The sequence below is a fragment of the Misgurnus anguillicaudatus genome, chromosome 3 (genome assembly GCF_027580225.2).
Source record: "Misgurnus anguillicaudatus chromosome 3, ASM2758022v2, whole genome shotgun sequence".
Classification (NCBI taxonomy): domain Eukaryota; kingdom Metazoa; phylum Chordata; class Actinopteri; order Cypriniformes; family Cobitidae; genus Misgurnus; species Misgurnus anguillicaudatus.
This window is the reverse complement of record NC_073339.2, coordinates 16,536,398-16,557,494: the sequence shown is the minus strand read 5'-3', so window position 1 is coordinate 16,557,494 and position 21,097 is coordinate 16,536,398. Positions and strand designations below refer to the sequence as shown.

At 35.7% G+C, this 21,097-nt stretch overlaps 1 protein-coding gene across 1 annotated transcript; it reads left to right on the top strand.

Annotated features, from left to right (window-relative positions):
• Positions 1-339: 339 nt before the first annotated feature.
• On the top strand, positions 340-19,144 carry slc43a1b (solute carrier family 43 member 1b). Its single transcript, XM_055204891.2, has 15 exons — positions 340-522; positions 3,418-3,575; positions 5,962-6,148; positions 6,544-6,599; positions 6,749-6,825; positions 9,200-9,292; positions 9,404-9,537; positions 11,833-11,984; positions 12,076-12,222; positions 12,326-12,361; positions 12,493-12,625; positions 12,711-12,840; positions 16,124-16,197; positions 17,037-17,160; positions 18,270-19,144. Exons 2-15 carry the CDS (start codon positions 3,422-3,424, stop codon positions 18,444-18,446), a joined length of 1,674 nt encoding a protein of 557 aa, XP_055060866.2. The 5' UTR covers positions 340-522; positions 3,418-3,421; the 3' UTR covers positions 18,447-19,144.
• Positions 19,145-21,097: the final 1,953 nt, after the last annotated feature.

Sequence of the window (21,097 nt, the reverse complement as noted above, 5' to 3'; positions counted from 1 at the left end):
GCCATAAGTGAACGGGAAGGACTGACATAGGTCTCTATTCATATGCACGAAAAATTGGAATTTGGCGTATTTACTGCACAACTTTTCAACTGCGTGCTATTTATACGCATTTCACGATAATGGGTTGAATTTTTTTTTATTATGTTCCATTCAGTTCATACATTTACAAGTAAAAATATAATCATGACCACATGAGGGCGTCGATATAACTGCTATCCACTCTCCCGATCCATGTGTGCGCTGTGGGAAAAAGCTATTAATTGCATGCAGTTTGGCAAGGTGGGGAGGGGGTTCAATAACTGGTGCCATTTATAGACAAAAAGAGCAGAGAGAGAGAGAGGAGAGAGAGAGCATGCTTTGCAAAACTTGACGTATCCTCTCTAGTTTACACAAAAGTCCAGGTACAACTGGGAGTGCAAGATAAAAAAAACGCATTATAACACAAGCGTCCAGAAAAGAGAAACAGCACAGAGGAAAATCAGACGCATGATATTACTCTAAATATCAATTTATAAAAAACTGGTAAGTTTATTCTTTCATTAGCCGGCGTGTCTAGCGTTAGGCTAATACGAACTCTGCCAATTTACAAGTTCGCATTATTATTATTATTAGTAATAGTAGTAGAAGTATTGTTGTTGTTATTGAAGTATTGTTGTTGTTGTTGTTGTTGTTGTTGTTGTTGTTATTATTGTTATTATTATATGCACAAATAAATACAAAAAACAACAGGTAATGTCATTTTTTATTTAATTGCATAAAGAAGCATAAACAAAAATGCATAAGCCATCAAATATAATTTCTCATTTAAGCTTGACTACTTTGTTCTGTATTAAAAAAATATTTTAGTAACAAGGTGCTTTGGAGCACACAGTCCGACACAATCAGATTTTAAAAATCTATACAATATCAAAAAAATAAATAAACTTTAATATCCCGTTCATTTTAGGTGCTCACATGAGCGCGAGGTGTTTTTTCCTATAGGAAAATGAAGTGCGCACAAGACATGATTTCCACTGAGCACGCGGTCGCAGAGAGAGGGGCACAGTGTGAACGAAACAGCTGTGTGTTTGCGTGCTTGCAAGTGCGCGCGCGCAGAACACGTGTGTGTGTGGAGGCGCGTGTGTGTTTGTGTATGTTTGTGGCGTCATTACTTTGTTTAGTAGTCTTTGGCCTTTGGAACTCAGGTCATTCAATATTGTCATCACTGGACGCTTTTAATAATGTGATATCTGAGCACTTCACATATTTAAATTGCTACATACAGAATCTTTCTGTGGAGGGGGGGGGGGGATTCTGCAAAAATTTATGATGAGACTTCAGCATTTATTTGTGTTTTACAGCTCATGCCAAGTGCAGTGTGCACTTCAATAACTGGCAATAACAACAATTTGTTCCTGTTTCCCAGTTTAATTGCAGATAAATTTGTGAGACATGATTTGTTACCACATCTGATATCACAGTTTTAAATTAAGATTCATATTTTATCTATATTTTTGAATTGCTTGCAGTTCTGCACACAAACGTGCTGTGTTTTGAACTTGAGGAAGCATGAGACATATTAAAGAGCCACAACATTGTGACAAACTTGATAGATCTGGTGAAGCTCATATTGGTAAAGCTGACCAAAATCTTTTAGTTGGCTTTTGTTGAGTTACATTGGTGAAGTCAGCATTGGGGCCACATGTTTGTGTTGGTCTCTACCTGATGGTCTATGATTGGTTGTTATGACACAGTAATCAAGTCAGTGTTGAAGAGTATCTTATACTTTATGTACAGTAGCAAGATACGCTCGATATTTACGTGTCTGAGTATGTAGGATTTGCCAGCCAATACGTAATCATTAAAAATCAAATTTACACTTATTGCAATTTTTATGATGATTGCATATCATACTGGCACAATGATGTTTTCAGAGCAGATCCGCGCACACAGATTAATGATCTCCCAATATGAATTTAATTTCAGATTTATATGTTTTGCTATTTGATTACATCCCTCAGTTCCTCTCTAGATTCAACAAAAGGATTAAACACAGCAGCTTTTTCCACATGTTGTTGTCAGTTCAACAAGTCTCACTTCTGGTAAGATGCCCATGGTGTGCCATGGTGATGCTCAGTGGCTATTTCTAGTTTCGGCAGGTCAGGGGGTATACGGACATGTGCTTCAGCCGGTCTGTTCTGGTCTTAAACTCGTGTGACAGGCATGCAAGTCCAAAAAAACTGTCCAAAACAAACAAACAAATTTTGGTCTTGTTTTAAAGAAGACACTTCAACGTTTTTTAGGGAAGTGTCTGGAGGTGAAAATATTCATTTTTTTTAAAGCAGTTTACATTTATTTGTAATAAATAAAAAATGCAATATAGTATTATTTTTAATACATAAAATTGTCAAAAAAACTGAGGTTTGTGCTGGTTTGCTATGAGGTTTGCTGCATACTTGTGTCACAAAAGAATAAATTACAGTTACTGCATTATTATTACCGCTAAAAGGTTTTGAAATGAAAACTACATTCTTAGACCTTTCCAACAATATATAGTTTGTCGTGATAGATTAACATTTACATAGAAAATATTGAAATAAACGTAGGTGTCCCGCTCACGGGACAGTGCCAGTTGACGGGTTAAAATTAATGTTCCTGATTCTCCTCATTTATAATTTTCTAATATTTAAAAAAGCAAACATTACTCTATTTATGCATAACTAATGCAGATTTATTTTCAAAGGTTAACTGTTGTAAAAAAGAAATAATTTTGCCAATCATTTTAACATTTCCTTGCCACTGCCTCAACTTCTCCATTATTAGCTTTTTGTACCCAAGTTCATTGAGTTTTGCATGCTATACACCTTCAAGTATGCATGTACATTAAAAAAATAGTCAGTTTAATTCCTTGCATTTTATTTCAATTGACATTTTTGTAATGTACAAATAAAACAAATAATTTTACATTTTAGAAAATGTTTAATTAGAAATATGAACATTTGCGTCAATTATCCTTTTTTATTATCTCATGTGGCATGACGGGCCAAATTAAAGGTCACTGTGGGCCAACTTTGCTTTAGTTGATGTCCAAAGCCACAATGTCCAAATTCACTTGTGATCTCATCAGTGATGTGAGTCATCACATCTTAAAAACAAAACCACAAGGGAATTGTTTGTTTTGGGTGAGATCGGTAAGTTTAATGAACATGGACTCGGTCTGTAAAATAAACTGTTAAAAGGATTTGATGATCACTAGTTTAGTTATTCTGTATTTTCAAGTTTTAGATCAACCAGTTCCTCTCATTTTCCTAATTGTCATATTCTGAAAATACTGAACTGGGGTTTTATGTTGCAATAAAAATGTGGCATACATGGCTAATGTCCTATAGTCCTCTGCTTCCCTTGCTTATGGTTTCTTCATCATTTGTTCTTCTGTAGTGTGATGGCCCCGTCACTCTCGCAGGCCTACAGGAGGCGCTGGTGGATGGCTATCACGGCAGTCATAGAGAACCTGCTCTTCTCTGCGGTGTTGCTAGGATGGGGTTCCCTCCTAATCATGCTGAAGAACGAAGGCTTCTACTCACACCTATGTACAGGTATGTGACTCCATCAATGACTTGGGACGGAGCCAGTGGTTTTCAATTTCAATCATGGGGACTCACGGCATTGTGCATTTTGAGTTTTTTCTGCTAGTGATCTGATGATTTGCATCAGGTGTCAAAAATAATGGAGAGATCCTGTGAGTCCCCAGGCCCAAAACTGGGCCTCGCTGATTTAGGGCCCATGTTAGGTAAAATAAAGCTATTTCTTAAAGCTACCAGTTTATCTCTTTCCCCGCCATTGACGAGTTATCTCAGTTATGTTATTTTTCATGAAAAAAAGTGTTCCTTATGAGTTTTTATGTTAATCTGTAATACAGCGATTATCCACTAGATGGCACTTACACAATTTATAAAAAAACTGAAGCAAAACAATTATTTACTAATTTTAAACTCTTTGTATGTTTCATTCTGAATCTGATCTCTATCAAAATTCCTGCACAAAAATGCAATTATAAGCTTTTATACAACAGTTCTTTCTGGTTCTCGAATCTGATTGGCTAAGAGCCATACGATATTGTGCTGATAAAAGCACTGTAGCCGCTTCACCTTTAGTATTATTCCGCCACCTAGTGAATGGAGGTCCTAAGCAGGCTCATCTCTGAATGGAAAAACACAGACGCGCTGTTTGAATCACTCTCCGTGTATCTCATTAGTTTACTAGCTCATAAATCAGTCTGAATCCCCAATCTGAAGTTATTAGTCAAAGATCGGCGCTCTTGGATGTTACGTTACAGTTAATGGGAGAAATGTCTTGTCACATCGTGTGGATTATTAACACTTGGAAAGAGGAATATAAACACTCGTTTTTTTTCTGGAGCTATATTTCTTATCAGAACGCGAAAACACCGTGAAACAGCAGGTAAGCACCGCAGCTTTTAAATGTGGACATTGATCATTTACTTTATCGTGACCTGACTATTAAAACATGTTATGAGATATCGCCACTGGTATATTTATAAGCAGCATGCAAAAACATATCTCTGACACTTATAAAAAACAGTTTTATATAGTACTGACAAGAACAAAGTTTAATAATAATAATCGAGTGCTCGTATCACGTTAAGAATAAATGAGAAAGCAATAGTAACGTTATACAAATAGTTTTATTAACTTTTACCTTGCGCCAAAACAATAACAACACAAAAGACACTAAATATGAATAAAAAAACAAGTAATAGTTTGATCATGACACCAAATACTGCTGATTTGATCTCATTTTGACGATCATAAACAAACAAGGCCAACATGAGAGCCGGGGTATCTCTGTCAGAAGTGTAGCCCAGAGAGGGCGGTGGTCAGCGGGGCGAGTGAACACTGATGTCCGCTCATGCTTTGGTTCTCATTCGTACCGAATCTCACTAAGCAAACGTTCAAACAGGCGCTATCTTTACTAATCGACTGCAGATTTAAATATAATACATATACATTCTCGACTGAACTAATCTTAAAACTACACTTTGTGACCAAGAAACAGTAATATAAAGAAACGGCTTTTTCGTCCATTGAGTTGTTATGAGCTTCAAAGCAGCCGAAAGTTTTACCTGTCATTCTGGCCGCCCTCAAATCCGTGGCGGAAGAAGTAGTTCTCAAACAAAGAGGCTTTTAAAATAACTCCGTTGTTGTTTTCTAGTTTTCGTTTTTCAAACGTGTGCCGTCGAACTGTTGTATAAAAGCAATATCGCTCTCGGAGTCGTGTGATATAGCTCTATATCATCACGGCTGTGATTGCCTCCGGCACTCGGCCTGCGGCCTCGTGCCTCTGGCCTAATCACAGCCGTGATGATATAGAGCTATATCGCACTCCTACTCGAGCGATATTGCTTAAATAAGCTCTTAAATATGTACGGAGCCCCTAAGGGGACATGGAGCAAAAATTAAAATAAAGTTTAGTTTCGCATGCTCACTTGAAAATATTGCGTGCCCACGTGAAACTTTCGCGCACGCACATAAAAAGCTAGTTCACGTGCGTGCGCGCAAAAGTTTCACATGGGCACGCAAAAGTTTTACGTGGGCACGCGAAACTAAGCTTTATTTAATTTTTGCTCCATGTCCCCTTAGGGGCTCCGTACATATTTAAGAGCTTATAAGCAGAGAAAAAATATAGATGAAACGTGTTTGAAAGCAGAGAGTTTGTTCTTTCATTTGATATATTTGTATGTTTATATATTTTTAAAAGAAAATTTTCCTGGAAGGCATTTTGTGAAAATCACAAAAAAATGCTGGCAGGCAACTTTTCAAAAAAAGTCTTGGGGGGAATTAGTTAATGAAACAAAATGCAGACTTACAGACCTTACAGATGGCGTATAATCATTTCCTGTCTTGTCTCTAACAGACAAAACTGACTTTAACACAACTTTGTCTCTTTCTTTGATGTTAATAGAGAATGAAACGGAGAGTCACACAAATGTAAGCTTGACTGAAAGGTCGCATTGGCTGAGCTGTATTGAGCAGGAGGAGATTCTGAATCTGGGCTTTACGATTGGCTCGTTCATCATCAGCGCGGCCACTCTGCCTTTAGGAGTCCTGATGGACAAATTTGGGCCACGTCCGCTCAGATTGCTTGGCAGGTGAGACATGCGGCCCTCAAAGTTTGATTACAATGATTGATTTTACATTCATTTCAATCTTTGACAATTTCTACTCTATATTTAGGCTATATTTTGACTTAATGTTTTTACGTATTATGATTTCATGTAGAAAACACTAAATAGTTTTTTCCCAGACGGGTCTATCTACTATAGTCATTGTGCCCGTTATTGCATAGCAATAGAACAGATGGCACTTGTGTTCACAAAATCACAGGTTAAACTAAATCTCACAATAATTTCCTGATATAAGTGCCTTTATATAAATGTTATATTAATGATGTCCAGGGAATACACGTCATAAAATGTATAGTCACTTTGGATAAAAGCATCTCCTAAATGCATAAATGTAAAATCTCTTTATATCACTTTTGTAGTTCCTGTTTTGCATTCTCCATGGCTTTAATTGCTCTTGCAGCATACGATCCTACAGGTCAGTAAGTATTATCGTTGCATATAAGTACAATATAGAAAACCACATAAAAATTATACCAGTGTTAATAAATTAAACATTGGATCTGTGATTAGTTTATGTAAATTGTTTCTGGATATTTCAGAATACTAAAGTCATCTCCTTTACAGTGTTATCAGCTCTCATATTCATTGCCGTCTCTATGAATGGGTTTGGAGGGATCTGTTTAACCTTCACTTCACTGACAGTAAGACACACACACACTCACACGCAGAAACATAATATTCACAGTAATAAAATACATGAACTGTCTCTTACGTCACCATTCAAATAAACCGAGAGCAGTGCAAACACATAAACACTTCACTATGTATGTCTGTATGAATAAATCATTCAAATTGATATACATAATTAGTAGACTTTTTAACCTCAATACAATGTAATTTTAATATTGTATATCTATCAAATATACAATATTAAAATGACATTTTATTGAGGTAAAAAAAGGGTTGTAGTCTGTGGATGAATTGCTTGTGATTGGTAATGTGAAATGTGAAAACTTTACTCCCTTTTAACTACATTTCATTATGTATTTATCTGCATGAAAAGGCTGTTTGTTAATGCTTCATGTGCATGTGTTGTGGTATTTAGTGCTGTGCACTCAACATTATTGGCATGCTGATCTCGGCCAATCAGAGGACAGATATGACTTCACGCCCTTAACTCCACCAAACCCACCTTCTCCCTACCCTATACCACACTTGGACATTCATAGACTGTCCTTGCTCTCTCTCTCTCTCTCTCCCCTTGTGTTGTGTTAGTGGGATTTAGGATGTGGGGGTTAACCTGTGCTGTGGTGTGTGTGTTTATCTACTGGAAAATTAGGGTTGTTAAAATGTCTTTAGTATACTGCAAAGTTATTTTGGTTTTGCTTTTTTAAATTAGTTTTTATTTCAGTATTATTTTCTAATAACTAATAAAAACTATTTTTTTCCATCATTAACATTTTAGTTCAGTTAGTTTATCAATCGTGGTTATTAGTTTAATTTGGTTTTATTTTATATTAATTTCAGATTTACATTACGAAAATAACCCTTGTATACAGTAGTATGTGTAAAGGGTGGTTATGAAATACTAATGTATTGCAATGCACTGTAAAAAAAATTCTGTAGAAATTACAGTATTACTGGCAGCTGGTTGCCAGTAGCTTATTGTAGATTTTACATTTGATTTAATGGCAACAGTTTGTTTAGTTAAGTTTAATGAGCATAAAACATGTTCAGTCTTTATTCATTGCTTCTTAAATAGTGGGGCGGGACCCCGGGGGGGGGGGGGGGGGGTCTCGAAGCGACACCAGGGGGGACGCGCGAGCCCCCGGGGAAAATACTTTTTCAGGAAGTGATTTTTTTTGCACTGTCACTTAAAGACATTACACCCCAATCACGCTGATAAGCCGCTTGTTTTTTTAATTATTAATTATTGATTATATTTAATACAATTTTTCAGTATCAAATGGTCAAAAAATATTATACTTGATATAAGGATTGTTTTTTTTTATTTCAGGCAAAATTAAGTCTTTTCTGTTACAGACTAAAAAACAATGTTAATAAAGTTATTGTAAGTTGATCGATATTTCTTTTTTTGTTTTCTTTTTGTGTTTTCTCAATGTTAATAAGGATACAATGTTTTGCAGATGTGTAATTTTATAGACAAATGATACTATTTACAGTCGCGGCGGAGATTTGGGGGGGGGGCGCGAAATGTTTACTTCTTCTTAGGGGGGCGTGACAGAAAATAATTGAGAAGCAGTAAGTTACTGTATAATTACAGCTCATTATTTACAGTGTAATTTCTAAATGAATTTTTTCTACTTCTCTGTCATGTGATCATAACATTTAATCATTTTAAATGATTACCATCCGTTGTCTGGGTTGCAAACATGAACTTTATTTTTAACTCTTTCCCCGCCATTGACGAGTTATCTCGTCACTCTGCAATACCGCTATTATCCACCAGGTGGCGCTATTCCGCAACTTATAAAACCCGGAAGTATTGCCCTAGGGCAAACAGCTGTATGTCCGTGTATGTTTTAAAGATCGCTCTGCATCTGATCTCTATTCAAAAGTCCTTAACAAAAAGGGAATTATGTCAGCTTTTTGCTCAAAATTGGGTGTTTTTGATGAAACTTACACATATTTGAGAGGTGATAAAAACAGAACACATGAAGGTAGGATGAACCGGATTTTTTTGTGTTTGAAAGCAGAGGGTCTGTTCTTTTAATTCACATATTGTATGTTTATATATTTAAAAAGAGCATTTTCTGAAAGGCATTAAACATTTGTGAAAATCATGAAAAATGCTGGCGAAAGAGTTAAGAAAGTTTGAAGATAGTGTTGAATAATAACTTGCACGTAGTTCCCACTTATTCTGTAGCTAAAGGCCATTTTATAATAATCACACTTATAATGCTCTCTAGTGGCAGTACACAAATATTACAGTTGAACTATATTATATTAAAAAGGTAAAATGAAATAAAATCTCCTGTTTTTAAAATACTTAGAATGCATTTACAATACTACATTCTCGTTTAATGAGACTCTCGTCCTGCTTGATTTTCTCAGTTGCCGAATATGTTTGGAAATGTGCGATCGACGATTCTCTCACTTATGATTGGCTCGTACGCGTCCTCTGCTGTAACCTTCCCAGGAGTTAAGGTAGGGTCCATTTATAGTGCAAACAACCACAACATCAAACACTTTTTGAGCAAATTTTCCCCATAAATTCAGCTTTTCAGCCTAAATTCTTTGGTCTGTTGTGCCCTTTAGCTGATCTATGACCTAGGTGTGTCATTTTGTACGATTTTCTGGGTATGGGCGGCCTTTGCCTGTCTCGTCTTCGTCAACTGCTTTGTCAACTGGCCAGCAGAATCTTTTCCTGCACCCGAGGACCTCAGATACACGTCAGTACATGTCAAATACACTAACTATATGGTCAATAGTTTGTTGGTTCCCCCTACAGGTGTTCAAGTAGTGTATAAATAGTTAATAGTTTAACAGGAATGCACATATACATTTGGTCATATTGTGCACCATAGGCTGTGTGTATGAGAAGAAAGTGGTTTTTACATCAAAGATTGTGTATTTAAAGCTCACGCTGTTTCTGCTTATCTCGTGTTAATCTTGAGTAGCATCCTTCATACAGTATATCCAGAGAGTCTTTAGTTTTATTAGATTTATAAAACACACACAAAACATCATCCAACTATCTCTGGATAACTTAAGATTCACTACATGTTCGTGTCGTTTACATTATATGCACTTACGCATCAAAACACAGACATTTGATGCAGTTTTATTTACCGCTTGTGTAAGGGGCAAAATGTGGCCCCATCCATCCGTTTGGCCCAACGACGGAATCCAAACGAAGGGTAATAGCGCGTTCAGTCTTTTCCGGCGCTTGCAAGTGACGTTTTGGCATTTATGCAATTTTGTATTATTATCTGACTCCAAGATAATGTTAATATTAATTGGATTGATGATTACTTTTAACAGTTACAGAATTTGGGTGGATGTTTGGTTATTCTTGTTTAGCCCTACTTGTTATTGCATCCGTTCATTCGGCTACTCATGTCGCTTTGGACTCACGCACCGGCCGTTTATTAATATTTAATAATCATGCGGGCCCACGATCACAACCGAATCAGGCTTGGTCGCTGCTAGAGGTTTGACCATATGTTCAGAAGGCCGCCTTTTATGCGTGCTCATCTCTGAACATACTTTATTTAGTCCCCATAGAGGTGCAACTTAATTATTACAATATTTATTTCTAACCAGAGGCTCACGACCACTATCATAAAACAAACTGACCGTCTTCTCCAACGATAGCTTTGTATAGTCGTGCCATAATTTAATATGCAACTTAGATAGATTAATATTGAAATAACCAGAGGCTGAGGCTCATCTGATTTAGAGTGGTCAGACAACATTTACTTGTTACTCTAAACAGGAAATTAGCCTCCACGCATCTAATTTAACTTAAACTAGCGCCAAGTGCTAGTCGGATCTCCAAAATCCTCCGCTGATGTACTACTATGCCATCTAGTCTGGGATTTTGTTCCGGTACTAGCCTGATTTTCAGACGTTGCGGAAACAAGGATACATCGTAATTTACTAATCATGTCAATAACTTTCGTAGCCGCAGAATAAATCCAAACATAACAATTTATTAACCAGGTAAGGAAAAACATAATTCAGAAGCCAATTTACATTCCAATTCAAATACAAAACAAACGAAAAACCATTGCATACCTGGTAAGGAGATGAAGATCTGGTTACAGATTCCTCAAAATAAAATAAAAATACATGATGCTATATCAAAGATACAGCATCATGGGGTGCATTTCTAGATATTGAAAGTCCCGCCTAAATCTTGTACACATCTCCTTAAATAACCAGAGAACAAAGCATATAGGAATTTGGTACTGATTGGTTGTTGTAAAACTAAGGGCTGTCCTTAATCTGTATACAGTGGGTGATTGGTTTATGCTTGGAATGGGAGGTGTCTATTAACATTGAATGAAGTTTCACATATACTTTAACATTGTATTCTGTTGTTATATGGGTCAGACCATTGTAACCACTTGCAATGAGATATTTCAATGAAAAACAAATAAGATACAGATTTTAGATTCTTTGTGCATGTAGCATTTCATATACAGTTTGCTTTGAGACAATAAGAATACAAATGTATGACACCCTAAAGGTGTGTCTTTGAAACCCAAATGTTTCTCAGTGGGAAGTCCACTGTGAATCGTAGAGAGTTGCTTTCCCGAGCACTCACGTTGCCCCCATGCAGTATCCTTTGGGGAGGTGCTATATTTATTCAGGAAATTGTCTTACACTTGCGACTCATGACCATGTTGGGACTGCCCAAATTCAGCGTTAAACAAACACGCGCGCACAATTTCACTGCTACCCTGGATAAACAAACGATATCCACTGTTTCTATAAGGATGGGTGCTTTGGGAAGCTACACACGCATAAATTTCCCTCACAAACAACAACACACTTCTTTGGGGACATTGATTTCATGTCAGCTCTTTAGTGCGTGCACTATTCCGGTTCAAGTGCCCATATAAGGACTTCCACTGTACTTCCTGCATTGAAATTGCTCATAAAAGAAACAAAGCAAGATTTACTTACTTGTTCATTGTGCTTATGGCCATAACAAAAATGCAGTTTCTGCTTTTTATTAGTAAAAGGGTGACGTGGAGAGGTCAAATGGTGGACCATAAGATGACTGGAGATCGCTCTTACAGTCACGTGATTACCGAAGAACAGGAAGTGACCAAAAAACAGCCTTCAAATGATGAAGCGTACCACAGTGGAACAGCATCGCAGACTCAGGGTAAGTGACAAAAACACAAAACATACCTAAAAAAAACTATTATTTTTATAAATGACTAATCTTTGTGTTTTCAATGTATATGGGACAACAGGATCTCCTCCTTTCAGACGTTCCGTGTGCTCCCCAATCTTCCTGTGGAGTCTCATCATCATGCCGATGGCCCAGCTTCGCATCATATTTTTCATGGGTGCCATGAATAAGATGTTGGAGTTCCTGGTTACCCATGGTGACCCTGACCGTGAGGATCAGCTTTAAAAATTTGCTTTAAAAAACGTTGTTTTTGAACAGATAAACAAAGTTAAGTGTATAGCAAACTTTTATTAAAATTGTGTGTGTTTTAGCCTCTGAGGAGTTGATAAACGAGGCAGAGGAGCAAGGTAAGATATAGATTCATATTTAGGATAGGGGATACATTTACATTTATGCATTTGGCATCCAAAGTGATTTTTTCAAGCCATTTAAACGCTATATGTTTCGAACACATGAATCGAATTCAAATTCTTTACAGTGGGTTTCTACTCGTCCATCTTCGGCACTCTTCAGTTGCTCTGTCTGGTGAGCTGTCCTCTCATTGGCTACATTATGGACTGGAGAATGAAGGAGTGTGAGGATGTGGTGAATCCAGCAGATGGAGCTATAAGGTAGAAGCAGAGCAAGGGTGTAATGTAATATTAGTTGATATAATGTCATTCTTATGACTTGTATTCCTTCTATTTTTTTCTTCAGTCAGTCTGGGCCTCCGAAGAGGGACAGAAAGATCCAAAAACTCACCAATGCCATCAGAGCTTTCAGCTTTACTAACCTGCTGCTGGTCGTGTTCGGTATCATCTCCCTCATAGATAACCTACCCATACAGGTTAGACACATACAGTGGGATCCAACAGAATAGGTCTGTTTGTATTTTTTTATTGTATTAAGCGAATCGGTAACACTTTTTTAAAGGGGTGTTCATAAGACTGACACAACACCTTTATTATCATGGCATGACCTATGTCATAAACAAGAAGGAGATTTTATGCACGTTTATGACAACTGTCATTGGGTGTCATTCTTTGAATTACGTCATTTTTAATGCAAGGATGACATTGTTTAAGACGTCTTTCTTTGTCATGACAACTTGACATTAAACAATACATTATAACTTGTCATGAGAACTTGACATTAAGTGTTAATACTCAGCATCATGAATATTTTTCTTGACCTCAACTACAGTGGTACAATAAAGCAATAAACCCCAAGAAGCAGTGGGTTACCAGTGCATTTTATAACAGCTAAGGGGCGTTGTTAGGCACGAAGCGAAGCGGAGTGCCTAAACCCCCTTAGCTGTTATAAAATGCACTGATACCCAACGCTTCGAGGGGTTTATTGCGTTTATAAAACGGTTACTTCATATGCATAACGTTAGCGGGATTTTATAAAATAAAACACAAATAAGTTGTAATTATATTAGTATAAATATTACTCTTCCGCCAAACAAAGTAGTTCCTCAGAATCAAGTGTGGCTGCAACAGAGCGCAGTTCACAAACAACAGAGACGCAGCAAAGGCACAATGAAAATATGATTTAAGACTGTGGTGTTTATTTTATAAATCAACATTCATCTAATTTATACATTAACATTTATATCGTGCAACTGTTGAAGTGATGATCAAATATGCTTGGAAGCATAATTAACTCTTTCCCCGTCAGCGTTTTTTTTTAAGTTGCCACCCAGTTTTAGTTGAATGCCTTACAGAAAAATGATCTTCTTTAAATAAACATAAGATATCAAATGAAAGAACAGTCCATCCGCTTTCCAACACCATCAAAAAACGTTTCATCCTACCTTCATTTGTTGTCTTATCAGTTATCACCTCTCAAATTTTCAGCTAAATGCGGAGATAATTCCATTTTTGTGAAGAACTTAGAGATCAGATTCAGAGCCATCAAAACTTACACGTCACGCTAAATCCACCACAACGCTGTTGTATCGAGTGAATGCCTCAGTGTTTAAGTTGGGTAAGATTGCCCTCTAGTGGATAATAGCGGAAATATCAATAAGACAAAAAAAAAACTTCAGAGAACGTTTTCTCTTTATTGATGAAATGTTTTATTTATTGACATTTATCTGGATATCGCCATAATTGTGCAAAGGTAGAAAAATTAAAAAATGATTAAAGACTGTGGTGTTTATTTTCATAAATCAATACGCAGCAACAGTGGCGCAGTGATACTTGTGATGCGGTCTGAACCGTGGGTTTACCGGGGTATTTTATCACGGCTTAGAACGCGTTTCAACCAATCAGAATGAAGAACCAGAACGAGCCGTTTTATAAATATAATTTGTCATCAAAATGTCATTAAGTGTTAATATTCTGTCAAATAGTTTTATAACAGTGTCATGAATATTTTTCTTGACCTCAACTACAGTGGTACAAAATATAATTTGTCAGTAAAATGTCATTAAGTGTTAATACTTCGTCAAATAGTTTATAACAGCGTCATGAATATTTTTCTTGACCTCAACTACAGTGGTACAAATATAATTTGTCATTAAAATGTCATTAAGTGTTAATACTCTGTCAAATTGTTTTATAACAGCGTCATGAATTTTCTACAGTTCATAATGTTTTTTTAAAAAGTTTCTTCACTGTGTTTAATAAATACAATCAATCATCCAATAATAATAATAATAATCATAAAATTATATTTTATTGCATTTGGACACGATTCACCTAAAATTGAATGAAAACAGTACAATAATGAGTTAAGCCATGCAGTGTTGGTTCCATATCGCTGCAAAGTTAATTACATTAAATTAAATTGATTAAATATTTTGTTCGTTTTCAGAAAATTTCAGAACCCTCTTTGTGAAGAAGAACAAGTTCTTTTAGTTTTCATTATTACACGGCTCTCTGGAATGCTTGATTCTGATTGGTCAGTTGAGACATTTGCAGGTTCGTTCTTTTCAAATAATAACCGCTCCAAAATAATAACGCATAGCCGGACTACTTGCACGAGTAAAATCGCTCCGCGCCAATAAAAATCAATAAAGATTACTGTCTGTTTGGCGCCACCTTGTGACAAACACTCGACAACCACGACAAGACACAGACAGCTTACTGAGACTGAACTTGACAAAATAGAGCATGACAGCTACGAAGCCAACACTCAAAGAAATACAGAATGGGCATTAAAACTTCTCAAAGACTGGCTAAAAGAGAAATAAATGGAGACAGACAAGTATGAAGCAGAGGATCTTAATAAGGTATTACGATCATTTTATGCATCTGTGCAAAGTTTCGCGGAAGGATAAAAATGTTAATTTAAAACAAATATGCCAATAAAATGTTTCAAATTCATATTCATGTCCAGTTTTTTTTCTTATGTGGCAAGTAGCCGTGTAATAAGCGGGATAATGTAGAGGCAGCCGGTAGTTATTGGGAAATAAGCCCCTTCAGTGTGATACAAGACCCTCCGCTTCGCGTCGGGTCCTGATCACACTGTCGGGGCTTATTTCCCAATAACTACCGGCTGCCTCTACATTATCCCTTACTTGTTTTATGTATTGTGCACATACGTAAAGTTAAGCATAATCTTTTGACGTGTCTGTTTCATTTTGTTAAGGTATTTGAATTTATTTGACATAGTACTAACACTTAATGATATTTAAATGACAGTTTAATGTAATGTTAACCCATAAAGCTAGGTAGTTTCTTAAGTTTGATAATTATTCTGCTATGTTATGTTTATGATAGATTAATGACAAGTTATGATGTATTGGTTTATGTCAAGATGTCATAACAGACAATTCAAACAGTGTCATCTTTGCATTAAAAATCATAATTGAACGAATGACACTTAATGACTGTTGTCATAAATGTGCATAAAATCTCCATGTTTATTGTCGATGAACACCCCTTCAAGTAAAGTGTTACCACTAAATCTTATAGATATATTTTTATGCCATAACATTTCTTTGATTTACATATTTCTAAAACATATTTCCATATTTAAATTAGATTTGAATCCCACATTTTGTCGTTTTAGATTATTGGACGTCACTGCAGTGTATAAAAGTTGAAACTTAATTTGTTAAGTTAAAGTAACATAAAAACATATTTTGATTTGACATCAGTGTATGTATCTCTCCGTCCCAGGTGGTGTCTTTTATTTTGCACACTGCAGTCAGAGGTTTTATTCACTCGTGCTGTGGCGGCCTCTATGCTGCTGTGTGAGTTTCCTTTCAATCACTTTATCACAATCCATACAATTTTACAATCAATGGTAAAACTACCTAACCATGTCCCACTATATCCCACTGAAAAGATGTCTGCATGAGCTCATAATAATATTAAAACAATAATTCTTGTTTAGTGAGTTACAATGTTTACAATGTAATATAGGTTCAATCGTATTGTGAGAACAATTGCAAACATGAACAAACCAGAGGATATTTACTAAAAGTTGTTGTAGCGGTCACAAATGCTTTAAAGGTGCCAAAGAATGTATTGAAATAATCTGTTAAATTGTTAATTGATATTTAAATAGAAGGTATGTAAATTTATTCAGTGCAAAAATGATCCAGAAACGGTTTTACATGTACAACCCTAGGATTTGTCCTTTGAATGAAATGGTCTATTTTTGACTATTTGGAAGGGTCATGAATAATAATGCTGAGCTCTGCTCTGATTGGCTCTGCTCTGAGGCTCATGCCAGTAGCTCACATTAGTACACATGCTGGGCCGTACATATGGACTGTTACATCACAGTCTGCGTTATGTTGAGATTGGCCTGTTTTCCAGTATTCTTTTGCATGCACGAGGTTTACATAAAAATTAGGAAACAAATGCGTTTGAGGCTCATGATATGTCATTAACATGTACAGAACTCTTATTATTCATCTGTGCCTAGCTAAATACAGTTTTTAATTATATGGCACCTTTAATGCTTAAAAACAAAACGTAAAATATCATGAATGTAAATAAAACTCATGAACTTTATTGTAACCTGTGATTATTACACAATTGCATTATGTTCTGTCTTTAAGCTGTTTGTTATTTATGTGCTCAGCTACCCAACCAATCACTTTGGCACTCTGACTGGGCTTCAGTCCATGATCAGTGCTGTGTTTGCCCTTCTACAACAACCACTCTTCATCCTAATGTTGGGACCATTGAAGGGTGATCCTTACTGGGTAAGAATATAATTTGCATGTTTTAAATACGCATATCAAATATTAATGGATATTTCACAGTAAAATATGAAGATCCACTTATTCAATATTCAATTGGTGACACTTAAAAATGTTAGTTTTTTAACTTAGAATTTCACTTAGGTGAAAGTTGAATTGATTTTTTTAAGTGTCCAATTTGAGTAATATCCAACTTTTCACTTTTTACAAATAGTAGGGGCGAACCGGGGCAAAAGTAACGCGGGACGAATGTAACAAAGCGATTTTCTCCGAGCCCTGATAACATTTGCATCCCAAACTATGACAGCATCTTTAGCACACAAGCCCTGACAGAGCTACAAATATTTATTTTGCGTTATTTACTCACAATTTTCCGCGTGTAGATCCAGAAAGTTGTTTTCAACCATGATAAGTAAATTCCTAAAGCGATCATTTTGTTCTTATATCGCGTTGTGTTTCTGGTTTCATGTGTTAAAGTATTGATCAATCTACAGGTTATTTTGTGCTCTAACACATCCTGAAGTTTGACCTCTCTGAGTTTTTCAAATAAAAGTAAATGGGGTTTAAATGTGAGGAGATCCTGTTGGGTCGAAATGAATACTTGTTACTTTTGTCCCGCTGCTAATATTGTTGTATATAATTAATATAATTAATTTTGAAACATTTGGTAAAACTGAAATTTACAATAAAAATGTAATTTCATTATTTTTACAAAGATAAATGACAAAATATGTTTGCAGTTACATATTAACGACGTCATAGTAATGTATATTTAATACGAACAAGTGTAACACACAAATCTATCTTGTTTTGTTGTGTTACTTTCGTCTCTGCAGGTGGGGTCGAAAGTAACAATTCACTACTTATGTTTAATGTGAAATTATACTGAAATCGTTTTACATTTTTTTTTCACCTGGTATTAATAGACCACACTTGTGAGTTATTGACCACAGCAAAAATATATCTCTGTCTATAACTTTATCTTTTAAAATTATGTTTTTCTGAAAAATGGTACTTTTGCCACCACTCTCCCTACCAAAATTCATATTTGTGTGTTGGACAAATGAATTGCCAAACATGACACATTTCTCTTATTGTTCCTCTATCAACAGATCAACTTTGCTCTGCTTTTGTTCTCTTTGGTTGGATTCCTTCTGCCGGGATATCTCATCTACCATAGAAGACAACTCATAAAGGAGAAGGCGGTGCGGGATAATCTATCAGCACAGGAGAGCGTCAGTCTCAACCAAACAAATGATTCCTCAAAATATCAAAACGGAAATATCTGAGGTTACTAAAGGTTGAGATGCGAGTGAATTATGACAGAAATACTCTGATTATGACAATTTTTGTTTCACGGCACTTCGAAAACTGAAAAATTGGGGTTCCTGTTCGGCTTGGACAAATATAAAATGTTTTAAAAACAATCAAATATGCCATTTTAAAGTAGTCAGTCGAGACTATAACTAAACAGTGTAGTTTTTTAAGCTCTACAGATGCCTTTTGTTTTGTAGAGCAAAATAACTGACAGACAAAAGTGGGTAAACCTCTCAGTGTTTCTTTTAGTGTTTGCCACACTGAGCACTTTGTTGGTTAAAGAAAGTAATTTTTCTTTAAAGTCTCACCATTATCAGAAACACATTTGCAGTACCAAAAGAAACCTACAGTATTATTGCTACTTGCCTGGCTGACAGTGATTTACCCTAGAGTCTGTAGTTGTCTTTGTCTTTGCTAAAATATTTTCTTTATACAGAATTATTACTGAAGTGTTCATGAAAATTAATCTCGTAAATGTAATGAGATTCACAAAGATATATCAAATTCACAAACAAATAGATTAAGATCATTTATTTACATTTATTTGTGGATCTTGATCTATTTATTTGTGAATTTGTGTGGTTTTGTGAATCTCATTACATTTATTTGTGAATATTAATCTATTTATTTGTAATTTTACAACAATAATATCCCCACACTGCAAAAAAATATTTTGAAGAAAAAAATCTTAGTAATTTTGTTTTGTTTTCAGTAGAAATATCTAGGGGTTCTTGAATTGGGATGCTTTTTCTTGATGAGCAAAACGACCCAAGAAAAATGGGTCTAGTGTGTGGACCAAGGTTATCAGATTTGATTGATTTTGTGCATAAAACGGGCAGAGGGATCTGCCAATGGGGTAAGCAAAAAATATTGAATTTTTTTTAAAGCACTAAATTCAAGAAAAAATCAAGACAAATTTGCTTGCCCCATTGGCAGATTTTTTGCTTTCCCCATTGGCAGAGTTTTTTGCTTGTTTTATGCACAGGGTCACTTGAGTTTGGTATTTTTGGTCTAGAATCTGGACTTATTTTCTTGGGTCGTTTTGCTCATCAAGAGGGAGCATCTTGGTTTGAGAATTTTTAGATATTTCTACTGAAAACAAAAATACTAAGATTTTTTTCTTTAAAATAATTTTTGCAGTGCATAAATAACAGGGAGGGGTTCAGTATCTTCAAAAGCATCTTAACCTCCTCATATTCAGATGCACCTCCTGCCTTATTACCCAACCAATACTGGCTCATTTACACATTTCTGGTCATATGCTGTCAGAAAAAATGCTCAAAAAATGGTCCCTAGCTGTCACTGGGGCGGTACCCTTTTAAAGGTCCCGTATTTCCTGTGTTTTCGAACCTATGAGTGTGTTTACGGTCCGCAATATAACACTTGTTCATGTTTCATGTGTAAAAAAAACGCAGTTTTCACTGTCCTAAAAACGGGCTGATGTCTTCCTTGTTTTATGAAGTCCCTCCTTAAGAAATACAAAATACGAGTTCGGATTGTGTAGCTGGTACAGTTTGTTGTAATTCGACGAGATCTTGGCGCACGTTGTCCAGAAGGGTCATGCCAGATTGAGGCAGTTGTACTCAGCAAAGGCCAAACAAAAGGGGATTTGACCCCGGGACGAAAATAACAGCGTTATGGCATGGCGGGAAAAACACTCTACTAGGTCAAGGTCACGCCCTTTTTTTGTCATATTGTCATTATATAGCTGGGAAGTAGAAGGCTGTAGTTGTACTTGAACTTGAATTCTGTTCAAGAAAATATATCGCTTGACATTGAGCTTTATAATTTTGCAGGTATCATTATAGGTATTATTTTAAAAAAGTACACCTTTTGCGCCTAAAGAGTTCATGTTAGTACCTCTGAGGTACTTATTACTACCAAAGAGTGCACATCAGCACATAAAAGGTATATCGGTATCAAATGTACACACTTCTATACATATTAAGATTTTTTTAAAGGGTACTGCCTCGGTGAGAGCTTAAGACCATTTTGTTTTTCTGAAAGTGTATTGAGTGTGATTTATAAATGCACATTATTTTAAAGAAAAAACATGTTTATTTTCATAAAAAAATTCAAACAAAATTGTATAACTTTTCCTGTCTTTGAAACAACTTTCACCTTACATTATTGGATAATGTTTACTAATAGCCAGATACCTTTAAGGCACTGTGGTCTAATGTTAAGAGCAATGAAATGCTGTTTCACACTCTTAAAAATTAAGGTTCTTAAACGGTTCTTCACAATGATGTCATAGAGGAACCATTTTTGGTTCCCCCAAAATACTTTTAAGTTTCTTAAAAAAGCTTAAATTTACTGAGAACTTTTTTCACTATAAAGACTTTTCTGTGGTTCTTCATATCTATGACATCATTTAGCACCTTCATATTTAAGAGTCCTGATTTTAAATGACATGATAGCATATGTTTGTGCAGGTTACAGACATATTCAAATTTACTAATATGAATAAACATGTATTTTTTGTTTATTATGTTTGTGAAGGTATTGTTTAGTCCCACTCAGGTAAATGTAAAACCTTATAGGCAAACCAGGGGGCTCATTTATAAAGCGTGCGTATGTTTGATCGTAAAGTGTGCTTACACAAAAATCCAAAACAGTCTGA

Bases quoted from the DNA above. Each gene is read 5' to 3' on its own strand.
- slc43a1b (XM_055204891.2), top strand. From the start codon at position 3,422: ATGGCCCCGTCACTCTCGCAGGCCTACAGGAGGCGCTGGTGGATGGCT. The intron at 6,826-9,199 runs GTAAGACACACA...TGATTTTCTCAG, and splicing joins TAACCTTCACTTCACTGACA to TTGCCGAATATGTTTGGAAA. The intron at 11,985-12,075 runs GTAAGTGACAAA...ATGGGACAACAG, and splicing joins AACAGCATCGCAGACTCAGG to GATCTCCTCCTTTCAGACGT.